Genomic DNA, 23,467 nt, shown 5'->3' with positions numbered 1-23,467 from the left:
GTCATTAGCTTGGCATGTGGAGGTTCTGGATGCAAACTTTGCAGCAACAGCAGCATATTTGAAGTTTTAGATATGCTACTTTATACCAATCGAAATATAATTGGTCTTTGTCAAATTGCTGTAAAATTTCATCTGGTTCACCGATCTCTACCTGGTAGCGGTAGTTATAGAAGAGTGAAAGAGACATGGAAACACTGAAAAACAGTGTGTATGAGAAGCAAACTGATAAAAGGCGGAGATGACAAATGATATATCAAAGTGAGTAGATAAAGCTACAGGCTGATAGAAGGCAGAATTATAGAGAACAGAAAAGCTCATGGATAGGTATGAGAGACCAGACAATATACTGATGGGCTGATATCTTGAAAGACTAAAGGATCTCAATAGGACAAATGCAAAAAGGCAATTCCACAGATAAGATAATAAATGGCAAAGGATTAGAGGTAAGTAGAAAGTGTATACTTTGGGAGCATAACAAAGAAAATGTGACTCGATCGATGGGGGTAACTTCGTGAGGCTGTGGAGAGATGGAGTAAAGAGATCGCAGGAAGGACATGACAAGAAGAAAATTATACAGGACTCTAAGGCCACCAACCTGCATCTATTGTTAAAAGAAGACTGTGGGACTTTCTACTACCTTCAGAGAAATGAATACCCATAGAATAGAGCACTCTGGGTGACTCTGACTTCAAAACACTTTGGGTGAACCTGTTGCAGAATTATTTGAGCTGAAAATGGTCAAGAAAAGGCTTTGCTCGATGGCGTACATCAAGGTAGTGATAGGCCCTGGAGACCCGTTTGGAGATTTTTGTTTTTACTTCCGCCACAGAAGGTGGATGAAGGTTACGTTCTCACCAATATCTGTTTGTCTGTTAGCAGGATATCTCAAAATGTTGTTGACGGATTTGGACTATATTTGGTAGACAGGTTGGTTTGGGTGTGTTGGTGGACAGGTTGGGTTGGGAGTAGGGAAAGAATACTGGTTCTGGCTCACTTTTCCCCATGTAAATGAATGGGGGATTTTCAGCCATGAAATTTTTCTTTTTTTTCCCCTGAAAAAATAAATCCCCTTTTTAGCCCAAGGTATATTTATTTGTCTCCCCTTTTAACCTGGAGCCTGGTGTTGGCTTAGTGGTTAGGGTGGCGGCTTGGGATCCCAGGGTCCTGAGTTCAAATCCCGTTGGCTGCTGAATTAACACCAGGGGGTTGACTCAGCCTGCCATCCTTCCGAGGTCGGCGAAATGAGTGCCAGTGTACTGGTCCCGGTGTATGCCCCGGTTAGAATAGGTGTACCATATCCCTGTGTGTCGTAAGAGGCGACCAGGGTTGGTGTCAGGAAGGGCATCCGGCCATAAAACATTGCCTCAAGAAAAAGCCAAACCCCTGCACAGCAGGGAAAAATGGCTGTAAAAACGGTCATTTTTTTTATTTCCCCTTTTAACCTAGGGGCTCTCTATTCAAATAACCCATACAACAAGATAAAGATTTGTTAAAGGTGATTCCAAAGAAATATCTGAAACGTCTAAGCCTCGGGGCACTCTTTATCAAATAACCAATGCATATTGTTTAGCTCACTCATTGAACCTATAAACATTTGTTCATTCTCAAATTCCTTCAATAGTTTAATTTTCTTTGCACAATAATCCCCATCTAAAATATTGAAAAACAAAACATTTGAATCTTTATATTTTTTAAGATACCCCTTTTGTGCCATTACGAAATGATAAACTTCTCTTAATGATCTCATCTGACCACCTCCTGAGTTGCATATCATTTTGATATTGTAGTAAATTATTTTTCCATTGTTCAATTGATAACCATCAAATTTTTCAGTCCATTCAAACATATTTATTATTTTCTTTACATCCTCTAACTTATTGGTTTTTAAATTGATTCGCATATTTGTTTTATTTACCTTTGTTTTAGATATTTTTTCAATAAGACTTATTTGATATTTTTCACATTCATTATGTTTTCCATTTATATACCAAGACTGAGATTTTCTCCACTCTTTAGTTTGACTAATACTTGGTTCGACCATTTATATATTGTGAAAAACGCGGCGGAAGCCCTTAAAAACCCTAACCCATCTTCCCATCGTTAAAACTTGTGTCCATATGGAACACAATCTATTCTATTCACTCTATCATACAATACCCATATGGAACACAATCTATTTTATACACTCTATCATACAATATCCATATGGAACACAATCTATTCCATTATCTAAAATAAATCTCTTATCATCAAAGGCTCCTAATGCCTTTTTATTTACTTCTTCACTATATATCTTATGTTTATAACTTCTTATTGTATTCATTTTCCTATATTCTTCTTTCTTATTCATCAAACAATTATAATAATTTCTAAAAGTTATTGATTTCTTTATTACATATTTCTTTATTCCCTTTAACCTTTTATCAATCTGATCACCATACTTATAAGCATATGCCTTTGCTCTCAATCCAATAAACTCACTCATTACTTTTCCACCCAACTCATCCTTAAACTTGCCAATAACCTTTTCATTCTTTTTTGAAAATAACTCACTCTTCTTACTAAAATTACTTGTATCATATACTCCAATGTTTTTCTTCATATCCTTATAAACATCGTCAGTTTTTATATCGAGAATAAAACTATCGGTGTCCATATACAACAATGAAGCATTTTCACCATACTCTTTCTTTAAATCATTATACAAATAATCATACATCAATATCTTTGATAAATCAAGAACTGCTGTTCCAATATAAATTGGTTTATCCATGACAATACTTTCCTTTTTCATATGAATAGCAGAAAAGTTCTCTGAAAAAACCTCTTCTCTCTCAAAACTTGGTTTATTTATCAATCTAGAAGCTTCTTTCCAAGATGTTGCAAATCTAATGTTTTGCCTGTTTCTAACATTCTCCATTGTCTTTCCAAAGACAGCATTATTCATCAATTTATAGAATTCCCCTTCAAATTTTACTTTTGTATTTGTTCTCATATCTGTATTGAATTTAATATACTTTTTCATCCAAGGACTTTGTTTAAATTTTAAAACTCTATGAATTTTAGCTACTCTCAACCCAGCAGATAAATATTGTCTCAAGTTCCTTTGATGCAAAACATATCCCTCTTTATCATAGAATGTTGTTAATAACTTTTCTGTTGATTTGCCTTTAATATTAAAACTTTTATGATAATCACTGCACCATTCTTTCTTTGGGGTTTCTTTCTCACATGCAAAAGGAAGGTCTTTATGCTTATTATGAAGATCACTCGGGTACTTCAAATCAACTTCAAAATAATAACCTTCTTCTTTGCCATTCAATTTCTCTTGAGAAGAAATAACAATATTCATCAAAGCCTTTTCATAATCCTTTTCTTCCACCCACTCTAATTTACCATAAGGCAGAGATTGAGAAATTGCCCATCCATACAAATTATTAGCATCAAAGTACATCAAATAATTACTATCTTTTTCACTCTCATAATTTGGAAGATATTTATTATTTGCTTTAGCATATCTTTTTGAACATACTTGTGATATTCCACCTCTCTTAGACTTCTCAATCATCAAAAGCATATCTACATCACTGACTAAATCTATATCTTGTTTTGTCATTTTCAACATTGCACTCCAAGCTAAACCAGGAACTGTGAAATAGTGGGCAGGATCTAATCCATAACAATTTTTATTATGACAGAGTGATCTAAAAGCTTCAAACACATCAGCAAACAATAAAACATCTGTTTTTAGATACAAATCATGATATTCTCCAAGGTTCTTTATCTTAAATAATTTCCAAATTTCTTGTGCGTGTTTATATTCCTTATCACTTATCTCTTCTTCATAAAGGTTATTATAGAAACTTTCTTTTGAAGGAAGTTGTGTTTCTTTAAATCTCATAAATGAATCCATATAACCATAAGGATAAATTCCCTTACTTGTAAGAATTTTCTCTTTACTTTGAATTTCATTCCTTGTTTCAATTTCCTCTCTAGTTAGAATTCCCTCTTTAATCAGAATTTCATCTATAATCAGAATTTCCTCTTTAGTTAGAATTTCATTCTTTGTTCGAATTTTCTGTATAATTAGAATTTCATCTTCAGTAAGAATTTCTTCATTCATTTCCTCATTAATTAGAATTTCCTCTTTACTTTGAATTCTCTCTTTAATCTGAATTTCCTCTTTAGTTAGAATTTCCTCTTTTGGAAAGAATGAATTAAGATTTGGAAAAGAGCCCGTGGAGCTTAGATTTGATGCGAGGTTGGCTAGTGGTGTTCCCATAAACTTGTAAGAATCAAGAAACCTTATACGAGTTATAGGTTTTGTGAATATCATTTTTGTAAATGAAATATACTTTTGACTTGTGTTTGTTATGGCAGAAATATTCCCTGGTGTTTTTGAAAGTTCATTTATAAATAGATGTGTGTCATAGTTGGCGCTGTTGTGAAGAAAGACTGGAATAAAAGAAGGTAATTTATAATTAAGATTACAACAGGAATGAGCGGGACCTCTATATTTACCAGTAAGATGACAATGATCCCTAACTTTAGACTCCTCAATTTCCTCCTCACAAATATGACAGATATTGTTCTTTCTAAATTCTAATTTTTCTTCTATGGTTAATTTCATCGGTTCATTTGTTTCTTTCATTAATTTACTTAGTCTTATACAATCCTTTTCTAATCGTTTTACAAACTCTTGTGAAGCATTTTTTCCACTATACTGTTCAAGTTTATTATACTTTTCTCCAACAGATGATTTGATATAATAACAGAAACCACAAGGAATATGTTTTTGATATTTATTTGTATATGGTTCTTTTGGATTAGGAGAAGCAGTATTTATCTTTTTAAGGATACACTCAAAATCAGCGTATATCACAAATGGGTGCATGATAGATTTATTATAATCTTCAAAAGAAATCTTTTCACCAGGTTTAGGCATTGTAATTGCAGCTGATTTATGATTACTACAATATTTTGAATGTTGTTCTAATCGTTCTTTTGTATGAAATGAATTAAGACATCGCTTACAAGGATATATTTTGTTTGCTGTTCTGAATACCTGAGAAGAGATTAATCTTGATAAATTATTGATGTATGTGTAATGTGAATTCTTTCCAACACTAAAATATAAAAGATCAATGTGTGTTTCTTCATTTTTATAGTTGTTTGAAATTTTTAATATTTGAACTTTGTTTGTATCCGTTAATCCATATACATTAATAGAAAGATTATTCTTTTTCTCAAATTTAGGAATATCTGTTAGTGGCATTGGGAAATTAAAATCTTTAATGTCCAAGGTATTCTCATATTTCATATATTGTTTTACTCTTTCTGAATTACATTTTGGTGGATGTAAGTGAGCAAGAACAGACCAGAGAAAACATTTATTATCATTATTCTTAATATTAACAACTGCCTTCTTTCGTTTTATTTCTTTTGGTAATTCAATATAAGAAGAAGCTTTAAGAGGGTTTGATTTTAGAATGTGTACATCTAAAAAGATGATTTTTTAAATATTGAATCCACTTCCTACCACTGTATTATCAACATCCTCCTCTTGTCTTGATAGTTCTTCATAAACCCCACTATTCAAAAAATCTTGAAATGATGTTATAAAATGAAGATCTGTCCTCATATAAGGAGTTTGTTCTTCATCTTGTCTTTTCATATTCATTTTCACTCCCATATAAAACTTTAAAGTTTTCATTTCTTTTAATGTTTTTTTAATAAATTTTTCAACATCAGGTTTCACTATTTCAATTGATTCAACTATTGATGATGGACCGGGTTCTCCAAATTGAAAAATCCTTATTTTTATATGCCCTTTAAATGCCCCATCAGTGTTTTCAATATAATAGTCTCCCTTTACTTTAAACTCATTTTTCTTGTGTTTTTGTGATTGAAGATGCCTATTATAACTACTCTTCAAAACATCCTTTGAGCAGGTATCACAATGTTTTCTTTCCAACTCAAGAGGGGATATTTTGTGAAATAGATTAAATGTGTGTTTGTTGGTTCGGAGGTGTTTTCTATAATGTTTATATTCGTGATTACAAACATCGCAGTATGTTGTATTCACCATATTTATATAATAAAACTTTGCTTAAACTAAAAATTTCTTGATGAAAATTTCGTTTATTTTACAGGTGAATCTGTGCTTAAACTAAAATTTTCTTGATGAAAATTTCGTTTATTTTACAGGTGAATCTGTGCTTAAACTAAAATTTTCTTGATGAAAATTTCGTTTATTTTACAGGTGAATCTGTGCTTAAACTAAAATTTTCTTGATGAAAATTTCGTTTATTTTACAGGTGAATCTGTGCTTAAAACCATTTTATCCTCCAACTTTTTCACTTAATAAATACAATGTTTCAAGACACAAAAGACAAGTTTCAATCAATCTCTTCATTTGTTAAAGATGCTGAGAAATATGTCAAGGATGTAAAATTGAACAAAGATAAATATAACAACTATTGGATAAAAACAATTATGGTGGATATGATGAGTTCTTCAATTTACTTCAGTGGAAGGGCTTTTAGTATACCTGGAAGAACATCAATTAAGGTATCTCTAACAAAAGTTTCTCCTCTCCTTCTGGCAATATATTCAAAACTAGAAAAAGCAATGAAACAAGAAAAGGTATCAAAAAATAAAAACCTTATGGATGAAGCTTTAGAAAGAAAAGATAAGACCATCTGTAATATGCAAGGAGAAATTTGTATTTTTTTCAACAACCCTAAAGATATAAATCCTGATGAAATAAAGGATGTTAATATATCAGGTGAAATGACATTTCGTTCAATTGTAGTTAAGGATCATTTTAAAATTACCTTTAATATAAAAAATGTAGCAGTTGAATCTGTTAATGAAAAAATGTATATCGATATCGATGGTAATGTTTTTTCTACTAATTAAATGAGCCAATATTCAACTGAAGATTTTGAAGATTATGAGAGTGATTATGATACCGAGAGTTTGCATTCAAACGATAGTTATGACACCGAGAGTTTGTGTTCAAATGATAGTTATGAAAGTATAGATGATTCTGAAAGTATCGAAGATGATATCGAAGATGAATTTCAGTTTAAGTAAAGTTTTACTTTATAAATATGAATAGTTTACTCGATTTTGAGCCTCTTGAATTCCATGATTCTCCATATGACAAATTTGAGAATTGTCCTGCGTGTGAAAGACGGGGATTAAACACAGAGTCAAAAGCCTATAAACAATGTATATTCTGTGATTATCTTCTAATTAATGATAATCAAAAATATAAAAAGGAAAATAATTCTTTTAGATTTACACCAAAAATGAATTACTTTACAAGATTGATTCGAGAAATGAATGTAAAGAACGAGGGTGAGAACACACCTTTCCTTACAAGGGAAGAAACTGAACGTATTAGAGAAATGTTCAAAGGATTGTTGTTATATCTTATTCATGGATGTGATTTTCAGGGAAATATCAACACAAGATATTGCATAAATAAAATAATGGATTATCTTGAAATTAAACCTGAACTTAGGATAAAATATAGAATTTCGAAAAAAGCCAAGAATAAATTAAATAACCTGTTTTCCAAATATATAAATGAATGATTTTTTACCTATTTGGGAAAATAAGATAAAATTTGACAACCATAAAAATCTCCCAAATTCATTAAGATGCCTCATAGTTGGTTCAAGTGGATGTGGAAAAACCTGCTTACTTTTAAAGATGCTCCTCACTCCCAACTTTTTAGATTATGATAATTTAATAATTTTCACAAAGTCGAGTTTTCAACCAGAGTATCAACTACTCTCACAAGGTTTTAATGCTGGTCTTCAAAAAGAAGATATAATCGGTTTATTTAAACTTCAAAAAACCTAAATGATTTTAACATTGAAGATATAATACAACTATTTTGTGATACACAGAGATGTAAAAAGAAATCAAAACCGATAACTTGTATTCTGAGTGATAATACGGATGATATACCGTCTCCCCAAGATTTGGATAAATCCAAAAAGAACCTCGTTATCTTTGATGATTGTGTTAATGAGAGAAACCAAACGGTAATGGACAGCTACTACACAAGAGGGAGACATTCTTCTTGTAATTGTATTTATCTTAGTCAATCGTACTTTCAGCTTCCTCGTCGTTCCATCAGAAACAATGCTAATACTTTTATTTTATTCAAGTTAAATTCAATAGATATAAACAATTTTTGGAGAGACAATTGTTCTACATTATGTAGTAAAAAGGAATTTGGGGCTTACATGAAACACACGACTGAAAAATATAAATATATTGTTGTGAAACAAGATGAGATATTAAATGATATTTTTCAATAAATAAATGGATGCGAAAGAAAGAGCAAGAAGATTTAGGGAACATCAAGAGTTGGTTTCAAAAGTTGTAAAACAGCAGGAAGACATAAAGAAGAAACGCAGACAGAAACTAACAGGCGAAGAAGCATTTGAAAGAAAACAAGAGAAATTTTTTAAACCACTTTTAAAAACTTCCCAAGGAAAAATGAAAGATGTTTCCACAGTTCCCACGGTAGAATATACTCCTAAAAAACTTCAAATGTTAAAAGATTTCAGTCAAATGACGGAGGAAGAATTAGTGCATTTAGGAGAATTAGAATATGATGATGAAGGTTTATTTCAACAACTGGAAGAGATTAATCGACCCCCTGATTATATTGTGAATGCTCTTCAAAACAATGAATATTCAGCGGATTCAAAAACCAAAGCAGGACTCATTCCAACAGAACAATCAGCAATATTTCATCTTGTTCAAGAAAAGGTATTGATATTTAATGATGAATTAAGGTTCTTGGGTTCTGCTCAACCCCTGTTAAACTAACTCCGAGATTAATGTTTCTTCTCACAAAAGATGGAAGACAAGGTTCAACTGTGAGGGATGAATCAAAGTATATTGATAAACCATTGGATATGGAAAATAATGATGATAGAGTATATATTGATCTGCTGAACACTCTAAATTATAAGGTTATTCTTTCTGGTAAAAGTAGGAAGAATGAGAAGGAGAAACACATTATTCAGGCTTTAAGTATCCTTGGTTCAGGTGTTAGTTTTCTTCCAAATGACCCATCGCAATTAGTTAATAGACTGTTATTGTTGTTAGGCAGTAAGAAGGCTGGAAATAACAATTGTTTTAATGAAGCATCAGCCATTTTAGACCAGTTGATGAACATGAAAATAATTAATAAATATCAATATAAAGACATTTTATCTCATATTAAATAAGATGAGAAGCACAATCCTTAGTTTCAATTTCACAACAAGCGACCACACATCTTCATTCCCATACCCACTACAACTTGACACAACAAAAGAATATGAGGCATCTTTATTGTCCATGGAAACTTATAATACCTTATTTAATACAACCGAGAAAAATGACAAGTTTAGTTATAATCCAGGAAGTGGATACAAAACGATAACAGTCTCACCCGGAGCATATGAGATTTCTCAAATATCTTCCGAAATTGCTCGTCTTATGAAAGAACAGGGTGATGAACCAAAAAATATTGTTATAAACATTCAAAAACATACTTCAAAATCAACGATTAAAGTTAAAAATAACTACAAGGTTGATTTCACAATTGATAATTCATTTAGAGAGTTATTGGGTTTCTCCTCAAAAAGATTGAAACTAATGGGACGTTTTACAGTGATAATGTCATTCAAATATCCTCAGGAATAAATTCGGTGTTAATTCACTGTGATTTGATTGATGGTGCTTATAATGATGGAAAAAAAACAAATACAATATTTTCATTCAGCGCAGACTCAACCCCAATTGGTTATAAATTCAATATGGAACCCAAAAATTTGGTTTATCTACCTGTGTCAGGAAAAACCATACACAGAGTAAATTTTAGGATAACCGACCAAGATAATCGTGTGATTTCTTTTAATGGAGAAGTTATATCCATCAGAATTCACCTACGTGAAGTTTTCCAATAAATAAATACGATGGTTATTGTGAGGAAACACGAGTTGGGAAAATATAAAATAATTACAGGGGATGGGATGTTCCTTTCCCCATACTACAAGGGTGAAGGTATGTATCTTGGTAGAGGATACTATAAACCTAAGAGACAAAGGGGTGTTGGGCATCAATTTAGAGGAGATGGGATAATTGATACTCTCATGGGTATTGGTTCAACTATTCTTAAACATAAAGATCTAATTGGTTCAACTGCTTCTGCTGTGGGAAATGTTGCAGGTGCTGTAAAGAGTATAAAAGATGCCCAGAAGGAATCTCATAAATTACAAGCAATAAAAGAAATTAAGAAAGGCAAAACTCAGTTGTCCCCCCAAGAACGACAGAAAATAATTCAAATACTTGGATCAGGGTTTCAAAAGTTTTAACATCTTTTTTTCCTAAATAAATACAAGTATGGAAGCAATTGATAGTATCTATGATTTGGATGATACTATTATTATCTCAAACTCCACTAAAAAAGAAGATTACTTCAAGGTAAATGCAATAACTGGAACAGACTGGAATACGAATGGTACAAAAAGTTTTGAAATAAATAATCAACAAACCGATTTGAATCTCTCCGAAAGTTTCTTGTTGTGTAAATTTAAATTCACTAAGGCTGGGAATAACACAAACGCTACACTTGTAAATGATTTCTTCTGGAAAATGTTTGATAGTGTGCGTTTGTATATTGGAACACAAGAAGTTGAAGCGGTTGATTATGTCTCTGCTGTATCTGAAATGATAAAATTTACACTCTATACATTCAGTGATAGAATGGGAAAGGGGTCTGTCGAAGGTTTTATTCCTGATATGTCAACGGGAACAAACACAGACCCTGGGTATACTCAAAGGAAAGGAATGTATAATGATGATACAAAAGCAGAAAATAGTTTTACTGTGGCAGTTCCTCTTAAAGGTATATTTGGATTTTGTGATCATGATAAAGTTCTGTATGGCCTTAAAATTAGATTTCAACTACAAAGGAATGATAATGAAAATCGATTGCTTTTTGGTGTTGGTAGTGCTTTTGGTGATCAGAATAAATTTGTAATTGAGGAAATGAGTTGGTATATCAGTGAATATACTCCTAATCTTAAAACAGAAGAGATGTTGAATCGAAGACTTAACTCAAAGAAACCACTCAGTGTATCATACCTCAAAAGAAGATGTCAACACGTTAAACTCAATCAAACTACTTACACGTGGAATTTGGGTGTTCTGGAAGGAAAGCCACGATATCTGTGGATCATTTTTAAAAAGCCAGATGGTGATACTGCGACTGATAAGAATAATGCATTGAGTGATAATGCTAAGGTGAAACAACTTCGCGTTTCTCTAGATGGAACATTTTACCCACGAGATAGATTGGAAATTAATTGGGAAAAAAATGATTTTGCTGAAGCATACAAGTCTTACCAAAAGGTGTGTGAAAGTAATGGAAATAAAGAACCTATTTTGGATATGACAGCATTTAAAAGTTTGTATACAATCTATGCGTTTGACCTGAGCGCTCAAAAGGAAACTATAAAGTCTAATCGAGTGGATACTTCCCTATACATTGAAAGAGGAGAGAGTGAAGAAGTTGATACATATTGTTTGCTTTTGGAAGAAACAGAATTGCAGAATAATACAGATAATGGTGTGATGATTAGTCTCACATAATTTTTTGTTAAATAAATGAGTGGCAAAGTACCAACTGGGGTATATGTTAATCAAATCAATCTTCATAAACTATCATCTTGTGTTCAAAATCAAAAGCCTTGTACGATTAACGTTAATACAATTCAGAGAAAAGGAGCAGTAAGAATTGATGTTTTTCTCACAAGAGAACAGGTTAAAATCTTGAATGACACTGGCTCACTTAAAATTAAAATGACAAAACCAATGTTGAAAAAATATTCAATAAGAGAGACGAGTGGAGGATTTCTCCCATTTCTAATTCCTTTATTTGCTGGTTTAAGTGCGGTTGGAGCATTGACGGGTGGTATTTCAACAGCGGTGAAAACTGCCAACGAAAGGAAGGCTCAACTCCAGGCTCAAAAAGAATTGGAAAGACATAACAAAGAGTTGGAGAAACAAATTAGTGGAAGTGGTGTAATTGTCGATTTTGCTGAAAAACTTGAAGGTCTGCCTGATAAAGCGAGATTGCTAGTTGGAGATATGCTTTCTTCTATAGCACAAGCAGGTGTAAAATTAACGAAAAGAGGTAATGGATTATATCTTTCTAATAAATAAATGAGCATTGATGAGTGGTTGAAAGAATTTGGAAAGAATACAACATCAAATTTACAACTTGTCAAATATTGTAAGAAATTAAAAATTCATAATGTGGTTATTTGTATGAGAGATGAATTAACAAATGTGCCGAAACATACAAAGAATATTATTATGAACTTAGAAGATAATAATGGGAATGGTTCTCATTGGGTTTGTATTTTTAATAGTCAAGACAAATATTATTTTGATAGTTTTGGTCTTCCACCACCTGTTGAAGTCATAAAATTCTTACAGAATGGTGTTTATCAAACATTTCAAGTCCAAGAATTAAATTCCAAGTGTTGTGGCCAATTATGCCTATATGTGTTATTTCAACTCAACAAAAATAAAAAATTTTATGATATTATTTTTAATCTAATATAAATGACTTATGTTGGTAAAGATGGTTCTATCTTTGGTGTATCTCAAGAACTGGATATTGATTTATCAAATTATTACACAAAGGCACAGGCTGAACGATATAAATATAATATAACCAAAAATATTAACATGAAAAATGCTTATAAATTAAAAAATTATCCAAGCCCGACTGACGCGAATGACTTGGTGAGATTAAGCGATTTATCACAATATATATCCTTAAATAAAACAGCCGTGTATTCCAAAGATACAGAAGTGTTGATATTATCTCCAGGTCATACAGAATTCACAGTTCGAATTAAAATAAATTTTTATAAAGAAGGGCGTATCGTTTGTATGAGAATAGAACAATGGGGGTATGATATGAATGATTTAGGGTATAATTGGTCATTTAAAATTAACCTCAAAGACCTGGAACAATTAAATCAGTCTCGTAAGGAAGAATATTATCCACTTGGTATCGAGAATGAGTTTTGTGGGGCTACGATTAGTAAACAACAAATAAAAGAATTTAATAAGGGTAAATATAATAATGGTTTTGCCCTTGTTTATCTCATGAAAACAGAAAAAACAGGATTATATATAATAAGTAAGGAAATACAAAATGATTTAACTATGGGAAGATGGGGAGGTGTTTCGTGCCATAATATTGTTCTAACATATATTTCTAATACATAAATGACAGCAAGAAGGCTTCAAGAAAATTATCATTTCTGTGTCCAAGCATACCTTCAAGAAAAGGGTATTCGGTATTTTAATAAATATGTTCTACAACATAAGAATGAGGTATTTTCAATAAAAGATTGGCATTATGCTGATGTTGATAAACCGACAACTTTAGATTTAATTAGAATGTTAAATAATGAAAAAATTATAAAGTTAAGAAAAGGTAAGGCTCTTTTAGAAATTCAAAATAAATTTTATTGGTTTCCTGTTGTAAAAAAATTATTTTGGATACAGGAATAACAAGAAATCCTGATGAATATATGTATAATATTCTATGGGGTGTAAGCGATTCAAGGATAGTAAGGGATGAGGAAGGAGTTGAAGAAGAGAGGGAAGAGGAGGAAAAGGAGAAGAGGGAGAAGAAAGAGAAGGAGGAAAAAGAGAAGAGAGAGAAGGAGGAGAGGGAGAAGAGAGAGAGGGAGGAGAGGGAGAAGAAAGAGAAGGAGAGGGAGGAGAGGGAGAAGAAAGAGAAGGAGGAAAAAGAGAAGAGAGAGAAGGAGGAGAGGGAGGAAAGAGCGAGACAAAATAAATATCAAAATATGGAAACCAGTGAGATTAAAAAAAGATTAAGGGTATTACAGAAAATAACTCAACCCACCGAGGAGGAAAAGAAAGAATTGACAAGTCTATTTGCAATACTTTCGACAAGACTATTAGCATCGACAAGATATGGATTTTAATTCAAGTTTTTCATTTTTTTTTTTCTTAAATAAATGGAGGAGAGAGTGAAGGCATTTCTAAGGATTCTTTATGTTTTAAAAATTAAGATTCAAATGTGCATGTTGGAAACTAAAAAGGTTTTTGCACTCTGCAGGAATTTTTCTCATAAATAAATGAGTTATTGTCTCAAATGTAAAAAGAAAACTAATACTAAAAATATTTCATATATTAAAAGTAAAAATAACAGGGTTATACAAAAAGGTATATGTTCGGTGTCAGGTCAGGTATGGGAGCATGTGCCAGAACAGCGCGTCGCTGCGTCCACTTTCCGCCGGTACTCCAGGGGCCTCCGTCTGGCCATCCCCCAGGCAGATGCCAGGCCCATCCCCATCTCCTTGAGATGATGGTCAACCTGCTGCAACCATGAGGCACGTGGTCGGCCCACTGGCCTCCTCCACTCATGAGACTCCCTCGCTGAGAGAATCTGGTGAGCAGGATCAGCGTCAGGAAAACGAGCCACATGTCCATACAGCCGCAGCTGACGCTCACGGACTATGCAGGCAACAAATCTCATCCGAGTCTCTCTCAGCAACCGCTCGTTGGACACAAAATCCGACCAGCGATAGCCAAGGATTCTCCGAAGAGACCTGGTACCAAAGGAATTAAGTCTCCGTCTCAGATCCTTGGTCAAAGTCCAAGTCTCGCACCCATAGAGCAAGACTGGAAGTACCAAGGACCTGAAGACTCGGACTTTCGTCCTCCCGCACAGGTACCGGCAGCGCCACACCCCATGATCCAGTGAATCCATGACTCCCCAGGCCCGACCCAGACGTCTATTGACCTCCGGCTCACAACCTGCGGAGACATGAATATCACTGCCAAGGTAAGTGAATCTATCCACGACCTCAACATCCTCACCACAAACAGACACAGACAGGACAGCAGCATCCAAGATGTCACCGAAAGCCTGGATCTTTGTTTTGACCCAAGAAATCCGTAATCCCAACGGCTCCGACTCCTCATTCAGCACCTCGAGGGCCCCCAAGAGGATGTCTAAAGTCTCCGCAAAGATGACTGCATCATCTGCAAAATCAAGGTCCGAGATCTTGACATTGCCAAACGATGCACCGCAACTTGATCTCTCCGACATCCTCCCAAAAATCCAGTCCATACAAGTGCTGAAAAGTGTGGGGGCAAGTACACATCCCTGACGAACTCCAGTAACAACTGGAAATAAGTCAGAGGCGGTACCACCACACTTCACAGCACTCTCAGTACCAGAGTAGAGTTCAGACATCAGATCGATCAGTTTCGGTGGCACCCCACGAAGACCAAGAATCCTCCAGAGGACATCCCGATTCACTGAATCAAACGCTTTACAGAGATCAACATAGGCTGCAAGCAGCCCCTGCCGAAACTCTCGTCTGCGTTCGGTGAGGACACGAAGGGCAAGGATACGGTCAATCGTTGACCTCTTTGGTGTAAAGCCTGACTGCTCTGGACGCTGGTGCTCAAGCAGATGGTGGCGAACCCTATCAAGAATTATCCGAGCAAAGACCTTGCCCGGCACTGAGAGCAGCGTCACCCCTCGGTAGTTGTTGCAGTCTTGGCGATCACCCTTCCCTTTCCAGAGAGGGACAACAAGGCCCCTCTTCCAGTCAGTTGGGATGATGCCTGTGTTCCAGGCAGAGCACAAAACTGCATGCAACGACGCGAGTGCAGCATTTCCACCAGCCTTGAGAAGTTCAGCATGGATGCCACAGATCCCTGGAGCTTTGCCCCGTTTCAACTGGTTCACCGCAGCCCGTGTTTCCACAAGCGATGGTGGACCACAGTTGATTCGAGGGTCAGCAACAGGGATTGTAACACCCTTGACGTCCAACTCGACAGCTGGGGGATCAGCCTGGTACAACCGCTCAAAGTAACCGGCCCAGCGGGCCTTCACTTCAGACTCCTCTGTCAAGAGCCTACCACTCTCTGCTCGAACTGCAGTGCTCCGAGGGATGGGCTTGGATGAACGTAATGCGCGAATTCCCCTGTAAGCGGGACGAGAATCACCTGTCCACAGGTGATGCTCTACCCCTCACAGATTCCTCGCACATAGGCCTCCTTGTCCACCCTCAGTGCACGTACAGTTTTACGCCTCAGCTCCCTGAACAGCTCAGCTCTGCCATTCAGCCTGGCCCTGCGACTCTGGTCAATGGTATCCAGTGTCCCTTGAGAGACAAAATTCTTCTTTGCCCTGCGGTGAACTCCAAGGCATCCACCGGCAACATCAAGGACGGTGGTCTTGAAGGTGCTCCACAACTCTTCAGGACCCCCAAAGCACCCAGACCCCCAAGTGTCCACTCAGCCTGTTCGCAAACTCCTCAGCTACTCTCTCATCCCTGAGCTTGGCAACATCCAGCCTAGGCTGGGATGGTACCATTCTCCAGGATTTAAGGTGCAGCTTTAGAGTTGCTACAACAAGCCTGTGGTCAGTATTGAGGAACTGAGCACTCCGGTAGACCCTGCAGTTCTGGATCATCCTCCAACGACCATCAATGAGGACATGGTCAATCTCCTTTGCCACACCGCCAGCGTTGGAATACCAAGTCCAGCGATGAGCTTGTGGGCGCTGAAACCATGAACCAGCCACCCTAAGTCCATGACTTCTTGCAAAGTCAAGGAACTTAGTGCTATTCTGGTTCATAGTTCCTGACCCATGGGGACCAACACACACCTCATAACCATCCCTATCAGTTCCAGTCGATGCATTGAAATCCCCCAAGACTAGAAGTGTATCTCGTCTGGGGCACTGATCAACCACAGACTCGAGTGTGGCGTAGAATGCATCCTTCACGGTAAGATCACTCGCCTCAGTCGGAGCATAAATAGAGACCAGGGAAATGACACCTAAGGAGTGACGAATCCTTAATCTCATAATATGCTCGTTGACCGGTGTTACCTCAATTATCATTGGGGTCAGCTTATTGGACACAGCTACAGCAACTCCTTGGGTATGGTAACCATCAGAGCGACCAGACCAATAGTAGGTGTAACCACCCACCATTATCTCGCCGCAATCCGGTCTCCGAACCTCAGAGAGAGCTGCAATCCCGATGTCCAAACGCTTGAGCTCAGATGATAACAGAGACAGGTGATCATCCTCTCTTAGGGATAGGACATTCCAGGCACCCACCCGAAGGGACCGCCTCAGGTTAACCCAAGGAGACCGCCGTCTGGTGGACGACACCTCAGCACCACTCCGACACACTCTCCCGCAATCTGACCCAGGGATGTTACCCCGTGGTTTCCCTCCTATCAAAGATTGGGGGTCCCGAAGGCTTTGCCCCAATCCCATCATCCGGTGAGCTGCCCTGCGAAGGGAAGCTGCACAGGAGGTACTCCCACGGAGTGGGTTTTCAGATTTTTTTGCGTTTTTGCGTTTTGCGGAATGAAGCGTTTTACGGTGGCTGGAGTGCAAATCCTGCCACCAACCTCCTAATAAGAAGTAACCCAACTGCAGGAGGACGTCCGCAGACACAGTTGGGCACTAGATATGGATGGCCGTTGGCTCAAAAGGAGCTCCTCCGCCCTTTGACAGGTTTTGTTTTTAATCCTGCTGGGTGTCCATATCCAAACACCCTCCTCACCAGAAAACCTGGTGGGGGAGACGGTTTAGTCGCCGACAACCCGACCATGGAACAGGTTAGTACAGGTTTACATGGTACCTGTAGCAGGTCACAGATCGAACCTGACCTGACAAAAAAAATGTTCGGTGTGTGGTTCAAAAAAAAATCAATTTATCTCCCAACACAAACTAGGAGGAGATATCCAAAAGTTTTTATCAGGAAGTAAATTTACAACTACTGGAATACCAGGGGAATTACATCTTCCAGGGTATTCTTTCTGTGGCCCAGGCACAAACTTGGATAAAAGATTAGATGAGGCAGACAATCCTAAATCCTGGAGTAAGCCTATCAATAGAGTTGATGAAGTGTGCATGAGACACGATATTGATTATGGGAATACCACAACGTTGCAAGAAAAGCATGAAGCCGATAGAGAAATGTTGTATAATTTGTCTCTGATACAAAATCCAACCTTGAGAGAAAAAGTTGATCGGTTCATTGTGAAGAAGATGATCAGTGCTAAATTGAAACTTGGACTTGGTAATTCAAAAAACTTATAGGCTCTAATGATGCCATTAAGACTGAAGAGCAATTAGCTGATGAATTACATAAACCAATATTCACAAAGTTTCAGAGAAGGAAAGTTTATTCCAAGGAAGTTGATTATATCTGGTCTGCTGATTTGATTGAACTCAATAATGATAAGGGGTACAAGTATGCTTTAACCGTTATTGATTTGAGGAGTAGATATGTGTGGGTTGTCCCTTTAAAAAACAAAACAGGTAATACTCTTATGTTAGCTTTTCAACAGATATTTAATAAAAGTAAGAGAAAACCTAAAAAATTGTGGACTGATGAGGGTCGAGAGTTTTATAACAAGACATTTATGAATTTTCTAAAAAATAACAGTATTACATTATACAGTACCTTTAATGAAGGGAAGGCAGTTGTTGTTGAACGTTTTAATCGTACCTTAAAAGAGAGACTATATAAAAAATTCACACAACTCGGTTCACAACAATGGTCATCTTTTATTCAGGATATTGTGGATAAGTATAATGACACGATTCACACGGCAACAAATATGAAACCATCAGAAACATTTACAAAATTAAAATATGAAAAAGAGATTAATGTCAGAAAACCTAAGTTCAAAGTTGGTGTTATCGTAAGAATATATCGGTGGAAATCTCATTTTGAAAAAGGTTATACGAAAAGATGGACCAACGAGCTTTTTAAAATTGTTGATGTAATAGATACGGTTCCTTGGACTTATAAGATATATGATTTGGAAGGGGAAGAGATTTTAGGTTCATTTTATTCACAGGAATTACAAAAGACAAAGATAAATTGAAATTTTTTGACTCCGCCCCTTTTTGGCTCCACCCACACAAGCCCCTGCCCACACAAGCCCCGCCCACACAAACCCCACACAAACCCCACCACACACCCTCCCACAAGCTCCAATAAATTGAAATTTTTGACTCCGCCCCTTTTTGACTCCGCCCACACACGCCCCTCCCACCGAAGCCCCGCCCACACAAACCCCACACAAACCCCACACAAGCTCCACACAACCTCCACACAAGCTTCACACACACAAACCCCACACAAGCTCCACCCATATTCATCATATTCACATAATTAGTGATTAGTTAATTAGTTCCCCACACACACACAACATGTTTATTTAATTAAAAAATTATCCACCCATCCACACAAGCTCCACTCATCCACCCATCCCCCCATCTCTCCACCCATCCATTTATCCACACAAACCTCATCCACAGAAGCCTCATCCACATTCACCCCTCCCACACAAGCTCCACCCACATAAACCCCTGCCCATATAAACCCTGCCCACATAAACCCCTCCCACATAAGCCCTGCCTACACAAGCTCCACACAAAAACTCTACACACATAAACCCCTCCCACACAAGCTCCACCCACATAAACCGCCACCCACACAAGCCCCACCCACACAAGCCCCACCCACACACACACCCCGCCCACACAAGCCCCTCCCACACACACCCCACCCACACAAGCCCCCACCAAAGCCCCGCCCACACAAGCCCCGCCCACACAAGCCCCACCCCCCTCATCCCCCTGTGCGCCCCCACCTTTGACCCACCACCTCCCTCATCCCACCCCCACCCTTCCCCACACACACACATGGGGAGGGGAGGGATGGGATGAGGGGTGATGGGTCATTGGGGGAGCGCACCTACCCCCCTCCCCCCAACCCCCCCTTTACATCTCTTTTATTCTTTTCTTGTAATTCAGAATCAAGTAATTGTAAACAAAACAAATATAATTTATTAATATTGAAAATATTAAATATTCATTTGCGAGAATGTACAATCTTTCCCAGCAATCTTCTTCAGATGCCTTGTGATTTCGAAACTCAGACACCATATTCTGTTTTGAAACAAAAAGTGGATAATAATTAGGTTCTATAAAGATAATTACATGGTAATATGAATAAGCCTCGTTGACCACTGAATTAACACACCAGGAGCCTGTCATCCTTTCAAGGTCAATAAAATGAATTCCAGTGTACTGACAAAACCACGTCCAAACTAATGATGCAACCAACATAAGGCGACATTCTAAAGAGAGAGTGATATTAATAATAATTCAGAAATATTTACCTCCAGAAAATCATGTGTTGTACGAGTGATATTAATAATAATTCAGAAATATTTACCTCCAGAAAATCATGTGTTGTACAAGATTGCTTCAACAGCTGATGTTGTGCGATAGTGCTGAAAAAAAAAAAAAAAATAAGTCAAGGGTATAGATGAAGAGACAGACAGGGAAAGCAACACACACACACACACACACGCACACACACACACATACACACACACATAGACACACACACACGTGCCTCACCATTGGTTTAATTCATTCGAGATCAGAGACCAGTCATTATAAATCATTGGCCTCTTCAATAAGAGCAGAGAGAGGTAGGTAGAAAGACAGACAGAGAGAGAGGCACACACACACGTGTCTCACCATTGGTTTAATTCCTTCGAGATGAGAGGACGTGATAAGACTTCATGCCACTCATTGAAAATGTCTTTCAATTCTCTTCTAAAATCATTGATCTCTTCAATAAGAGTATTAATTTCATGAACCACGTCGTGATATGTGAACTCAATTTCTTCCAATGCCCTGTCAGGGAAAAAATATATATATATCAGAATTATCATGATTTAATTAATAATCATTTGCTTCATCGTTCAAAGAGAAAAGCATACACAAACTTACCAACTCTGTAGTGGGCTGTTGGCTTCATCGGAAGAAATATCGTCCATGCCTCAGTTGTAAAAATGAAAATCCCGTCTGGCAGAAACTTTGTCTGGCGAACCGCTTATAAAGCAACGATGAGGAGATTGCTTAATCATTGGGTGTGGGCACAGGAAATGACAAGCTTCTCTTAATGATCTCATCTGGCCACCGCCCGAGTTGCAAATCGTTTTTGGACATAAACCACGCCATAAAAGTTTTGATTCAAATGTTTTCAGTTCGTGTTCTGAGATAAAATATAAACACGAGACCTTGTCTCACAGAATAGTTCCTATTTTTTCACAGCATGACAGTCCAAAACCACTTCCTCATTCACACAGCACGGCCGTGTCAAAAAACACTTCCTCATTTTCACGGCATGAACTGAAAACATTTGAAACAAAACTTTTTTTCTGGCATGGTTTATGTACAAAAATGATTTGCAACTCGGGCGGTGGCCAGATGAGATCATTAAGAGAAGTTTATCATTTCGTAATGGCACAAAAGGGGTATCTTAAAAAATATAAAGATTCAAATGTTTTGTTTTTCAATATTTTAGATGGGGATTATTGTGCAAAGAAAATTAAACTATTGAAGGAATTTGAGAATGAACAAATGTTTTTTGGTTCAATGAGTGAGCTAAACAATATGCATTGGTTATTTGATAAAGAGTGCCCCGAGGCTTAGACGTTTCAGATATTTCTTTCGAATCACCTTTAACAAATCTTTATCTTGTTGTATGGGTTATTTGAATAGAGAGCCCCTAGGTTAAAAGGGGAAATAAAAAAATGACCGTTTTTACAGCCATTTTTCCCTGCTGTGCAGGGGTTTGGCTTTTTCTTGAGGCAATGTTTTATGGCCGGATGCCCTTCCTGACACCAACCCTGGTCGCCTCTTACGACACACAGGGATATGGTACACCTATTCTAACCGGGGCATACACCGGGACCAGTACACTGGCACTCATTTCGCCGACCTCGGAAGGATGGCAGGCTGAGTCAACCCCCTGGTGTTAATTCAGCAGCCAACGGGATTTGAACTCAGGACCCTGGGATCCCAAGCCGCCACCCTAACCACTAAGCCAACACCAGGCTCCAGGTTAAAAGGGGAGACAAATAAATATACCTTGGGCTAAAAAGGGGATTTATTTTTTCAGGGGAAAAAAAAGAAAAATTTCATGGCTGAAAATCCCCCATTCATTTACATGGGGAAAAGTGAGCCAGAACCAGTATTCTTTCCCTACTGTTGGGTGTAGTTTGTAAGTCAACTTTTGAAATTTTATTTGCCCAAGAAAGATCATGGCTGATAGTGAGATCCAGGTGCTTGAATGACTGAACTTCCTCAAGAGGATTATTAAGAAAGTAGATGGGGGGTCAGGGGGGGTGGGAGGGGGAGTGTTGCCATATGGTCCTTTTGGTGAGAGATCATGAGAGTGTGAAATTTGTCAGGATTGAAAGATGTATTCCAAGTGTTTCAGCATCTTGTGATTTTGTCAAGGTCTGAAGAGGATGAGGGATGTCACAGCAGAGGTTGGATCATCGGCAAATCGATAAAGAGGATTTTTTTTCAGAGTCAGAGAGATGAAGTTATCTCAAGCCAAATGACAAGGCCGAGAAGCTCTGCTTCATGTCAGTTAGAGATATAGTCGTCAAGTTAAGTCTGCATTTGATCTTTACCAGAGTGGAATCAACTACAAACTGCTATCTTGGTGCAGTGTCACCAGGAGATGCTGCATGTCAGAGAGGACGGTTATTTGAATGGTGGACAATTAGTCTGGATTTTGGAATAACGTGTGCATCCTGGAGTTGTTGTGAGGGTCGAAGGGTTGAGTGAGTGAGCTAAACCAAAGGAGAGGGGGTAAAAAAAAACAAAGGTCACAGACTTGCCTGTGATGTAAGAGCAACAGGCCTCGTGCCTCAGCCTCACCGTGGGAAATTACAAAAATGTTGAGATCATTAGATTCTTGACTGCATCCTGGCCAAATTCATGCAATGGCAAACCATCCAACAAAAGCCTTGCCAAGAGACACCCAGCACAAGAGTTGCTATGGCAGCACCAATGTTCTGTAAAGAATATGGTACATTGATGATGATGATGATGGTCTGCAATAATGGCCTCCACAGATGTTTGTCTCTATTGTTTCCAAATTACAGTTTTAAGCTTTGTTGTTTTTGCATGTTCTTGCCTAATGATATCACAAAATGATAAATGGGGAAACTTGGTTTTGCCCTTTCATATAGCTGGAGGACATGCATGATGTGCTTCTACCAGCGTGGCTATCCCAGCTGAGCAGCCTAAAAGAACTTGGCCTCTTCAATTCACCCGTGCGCCCACACCCAGAGGCACTCGACTTTCTCGCTTCTCAGCTTCAGGTTTTTTGAATAGCAGCAGAACCTGCACGATGTTATTTAAGATGAAAATGTTTTCATTCCGAATCAAATGCACTTTAGAATTTCACAATTTGTTCTTGAAAGTTTACTTTCCAAAATACCTTGAAGCAGTATGAAAGTGGAGCAGTATAAAAAA

General features: G+C 37.2%; 1 protein-coding gene across 1 annotated transcript in view; it reads left to right on the top strand.

Moving 5' to 3' along the window:
- The window catches only part of LOC147031826 (volume-regulated anion channel subunit LRRC8C-like), a 115,041-nt gene that overhangs the window by 59,623 nt on the left and 31,951 nt on the right, over positions 1-23,467 (top strand). Inside the window, exon 11 of the mRNA XM_085850063.1 lies at positions 23,182-23,313. Coding sequence (XP_085706189.1) covers positions 23,182-23,313 — 132 coding nt within the window. The remainder of the gene's footprint in view (positions 1-23,181; positions 23,314-23,467) is intronic.

This window comes from Eptatretus burgeri, chromosome 2, assembly GCF_056783735.1.
Source record: "Eptatretus burgeri isolate ZD-2024b chromosome 2, Ebu_testis_v1, whole genome shotgun sequence".
Taxonomy (NCBI): domain Eukaryota; kingdom Metazoa; phylum Chordata; class Myxini; order Myxiniformes; family Myxinidae; genus Eptatretus; species Eptatretus burgeri.
This window is presented reverse-complemented; position numbering and strand designations above follow the sequence as displayed.